Genomic DNA, 4,174 nt, shown 5'->3' with positions numbered 1-4,174 from the left:
CAGAAAAAGTCGATAACCATATGATTTCAATCACATGTGGGATATAAAACTGAAAGTGACAAACAAACAAAAACTCATAGACACAGACAGCAGTATAGCGGTTACCAGAGGGAAAGGGGGGAGGGTGGTAGCAAAGAGTAAAGGGGGTCAAATACATAGTGACAAAAGGAGATTTGATTTTGGGTGGTGAACACACAATGCAATATACAGACAATGTATTATAGAATCATACATTTGAAACCTATATAATTATTAACTGTCACCCCAATAATTTAATAAAAAATAAATAACACACACGAAAAAATAGCATTTGCATTAGGTTATCTTGTGTGTATTTTGGCAAAATCTAAACGAGGGCTACATTTAGGTGGGGAAGAAACAAAAGAAAACAGAGGTGGTTTGGAAGGACAGCTGAAAAGGGCTGAACAGTTGGTCCTTGACAAAATTCTAGGAGCCCTGAGTTGCATCCAGGTTGGGGAAGAAAACATACCAATATTAAATAATAATCGCTCAGATGGGGGAAAGCTATTTAATTTTACATACTAAAGCAAAGTTTTGGTTGATTCAGTGTTCTGAGAGCACTGCATTTTCTCTGACATGTCCTGGATTAAAAAAAAAAAGAAAATTCCTATTTAGGATGATATTATCTAGGTAAAAATTATAACTGCCATTCATTAAATACCCAATATTTGCCAGTCATCTTGACAGATGCTTTATACATGGTACACACATTCCTAGTCTTACAGGATATGGTTTCTGAAATTCAGTTGGCAGATGTAGAACTTGCAATATTCTCATATTCACAAGGGGTTAAGTAACAGAACTAGACTAGAGCCCTGGTATGAATTTGTCTAGGGCACACACTGTTCCACTTGCACCCTGAAGCAGACCTTGTGTATCTTTATTTACTTTTCTTCTCACTATTCTAAAATATATCTCAGGCTATTTTAAAAAAGGACTTTGTGCTCAAAGTACTGGTCTGGAATACACAGCTAGAGCAATACGGATACCAAAATAAATGAGAGGTCTGAATAATGAAAGGAAGGATATAATATCTGGTAATAATATGATCATCTACATATGCAGTGTCAGTTAACCACAAAAGGTGGGGTCTTACAAAATTATCTGGCTCAGTCCATTTCCTATAGTAAATCGTTTACAACAGAAGTTAGGTAAGAGGCCGTCTGAGTCGTAAAGAACTGCGTGGTTTTTTTTGTTTGTTTTGGTTCTTTCCTGACAGCCCACCGCCTACTCCGCATTATCTGCCTTGTTCTTTAGCTTCCCCATCTCACATCACTCCTGGGATGGAGGCTTATTCTCTAAAACTTGCAGTAGGGAGATTACTTACGAGTTTGCCTGGACGTGGTAATTCCCAGAAAGCCGTTCTTAAAGAGACAGGCGGCAAGATGAGGACCCGGATAATGACCAGATTGTATTGGGGGTCCCGAAGAGACTTCCCGTCACCCACTCTTAGACCTACGCAATCAGGCTGACTTCAGCAAGGACTGTCTCAAGGAGGGGAGGGCGTTGTTATAAGAGTTGTGATAGAGGGAAGTGTCCAAGGTCCAAAGAGGAGTTTAATCGAAACGGCCGTGGGAAACTGAGGATACCTTCCACCCCAAAACAGAGGGGGCGACAGAGATCCTGTTAGTCTTGAGAGGCGCTGTGATTGGTGTCGTGAAGAGCGTGCTCACGTCCTCCTAGCGCGCGCGACTCGAGCGGGGAGTGAGAGATCGTATCTCCGGCGCAAGGTTTAAGGGCAGGTGAGTGAGGAATCCCAAGCCATGGCAAGAGTCCAAGTGAAAAGGTTGAATGAGGGGACCAGCCACCCCAGAGGCGAGCGTCTGCCGCCACCAGCAAAGCCTGGCCCCTTTTCTCAGGCCGAGGGAATCCGGCGTAAAGCAGTCAGGCTGAGAGAAATTTCCACCTGAGGGTCTGAGGAAGATGAGGGCCTTGGTATAAGTGGACATCTCCAATTTAGCGGAGGGAGGAGGAGAAGACGCTAACAAGAGTCAAAATGAGGGAACGTAGGCAGAAATTTCCACCAAGGCCCTGCTTCTAGTTCCGGGAGGACCTAAGCATGGCGGTCGGGTGGATGTGAGCCTTCCTTTCCTACTTGGATCAGGAAGCTGAGGGCCGTGACTTGAGGGGAAGAGTACCATGTCCTAAAGGAAATCAAGGGTGGACCTCTGACCGAGCTCTCAGGGAACCGTCAACCCCAGGACAGTGAGGTGACACGGAACTTGCCACTGCCATCCAGGCAACCCTGGGAAGCCACAGGCCAGGCTGTCAGGCTGTTTCTGCCAGGAGAGTCAGGGCAACGGCGCATTGGTTTGAGGTGTTAAATTCACAGCAGGAGAATAGAGGGGGCCCAGGACCTGCCCAAAGTTGACATAATGAACCTGACTGTGAACTGAGAAGACCCCCACACCCTAGAACGGAGGCTTCACACTGGCAGCCGGCCCCACCCCACCCCGTCATCCCCAATCTCCATTGTCAACCCAGTGCACCCCAGGCAGGGCTGCCAGGCTACAGTCTAAATGTCCCTCTAACGTCCTCCACAAGTTTCTAAGGGGACAGGTTGATTAGAATAGGAGCCCTATGGAAACCTGCAGCGGGGGCCTTGGTTAAAGCTAAGGTGGAATGTCCCTGCTGAAGTAAACACACCATCTCATTATCTCTCTTCCAGGTGCTGGCATCACCTACTCTTCTGTCCACACTGGTGCTTGCTGTCCCTGACCAGTGTCACCATGCCTCGGGGTCACAAGAGTAAACAACGCCGCCAGGCCCAAAGAATGACTCAGGGTCTCCAGGGTGCTCAGGCCACTGCAGCAGCAGAAGAGGAATCCACTCCCTCCTCTCCTCAGTGTGAAGGTAATACCCAGAGTGTGTCTGTTGTTGGGACATGTAGCACTTCCCGGGGGCCTCAAAGCACACTAACAACCACCTTTACTTCTGCAGGCATTTCTTGCCCTGGATCTGTTGAAGCTTCCCATTTCCAAGATAATAGGGTAGGTGCCTCTGAGGCCCAACCCTCCACTGAGAGCTCAGGGGCAAATGATTTATCCAGTGTGGCTCTGTTTTTGGAGCGGTTCCTTCTGTTCAAGTATAAAATGAAACAGCCCATTATGAAGGAAGACATGTTGAAGGTCGTTGGTGAATGTTACGAAGATAAATTTCCTGAGATCCTGAAGAGAGCCTCTGCGCGCATTGAGGCCATCTTTGCGTTAGATGTGAAGGAAGTCGACTCAAGCAACCACTTATATGACCTCGTCAGCCAATTGAAACTCCCCAATAATGGGAGGGTACGTGCTGGCAGGGGGTTCCCCAAGACCGGTCTCCTGATGAATATCCTGGGCCTGATCTTCATGAAGGGCAACTGTGCTGCTGAAGAAGACATCTGGAAATTCCTGAATCTGATGCGCATATATGCTGGGAGGAAGCACTGCATCTACGGGGAGCCCAGGAAGCTCATCACCAAGGATTTGGTGAGGCTGCAGTACCTGGAGTACCGCCAGGTGGCCGGCAGTGATCCTCCACGCTATGAGTTCCTGTGGGGCCCAAAAGCTCACGCTGAAACAAGCAAGATGAAAATCCTAGAGTTTTTGGCGAAGGTCAGTGATACCGTCCCCAGTGCTTTCTCATCCCATTATGAAGAGGCTTTGCAAGAAGAAGAAGAGAAAGCACACGCTGTTAGATGCAAGCTGGGCTCCCACTACTTGTTAAGTCATACCTTCCAGGGCCATGGTTAGCAGTATCTTTCCACCACTAGAGAAGTCAGAGGCTTTTTATGCTGCAGACAAGAATATATAACATCACAGTAGGGATTATATTCTTAGAAATGTAAAAGTAAAATAGTTGGGATAATGGAATAAAGAAAAACGATCAATTTTAGTTTTTCTTGTTCCTTTTAGTCTTCAGTTTTATAAAATTTATACTTTAATGTTCTTAGCTTATTCAAGAAGTTTGAAATATTAAATCTTAGTAAATTAGACCTTGTGTTTGCTAGCACTTTTTATCCATCACTCACTGAGTATCTCTTCTTGGGAAGTCTCAGTGTTAGTACTGGGGATGCTAAAAAAAAAAATCCAGCCTCTGCTTATATAATTTTAGAGCCTGTTAGTTGCAGCTATTTGAGTAAGATGTTGAACCTTTTCATAGCATTAACTGATTT

General features: G+C 45.8%; 1 protein-coding gene across 1 annotated transcript; it reads left to right on the top strand.

Annotated features, from left to right (window-relative positions):
• The first annotated feature begins 2,750 nt into the window (after positions 1 to 2,750).
• LOC117020156 (melanoma-associated antigen B5-like) lies at positions 2,751 to 3,752 on the top strand. Its single transcript, XM_033102420.1, has one exon. It carries the CDS (start codon positions 2,751 to 2,753, stop codon positions 3,750 to 3,752), a length of 1,002 nt encoding a protein of 333 aa, XP_032958311.1.
• Positions 3,753 to 4,174: the final 422 nt, after the last annotated feature.

The sequence above is a fragment of the Rhinolophus ferrumequinum genome, chromosome X (genome assembly GCF_004115265.2).
Source record: "Rhinolophus ferrumequinum isolate MPI-CBG mRhiFer1 chromosome X, mRhiFer1_v1.p, whole genome shotgun sequence".
Classification (NCBI taxonomy): domain Eukaryota; kingdom Metazoa; phylum Chordata; class Mammalia; order Chiroptera; family Rhinolophidae; genus Rhinolophus; species Rhinolophus ferrumequinum.
The sequence above is the reverse complement of the archived record's forward strand: the minus strand, read 5'-3'. Positions and strand labels throughout refer to the sequence as shown.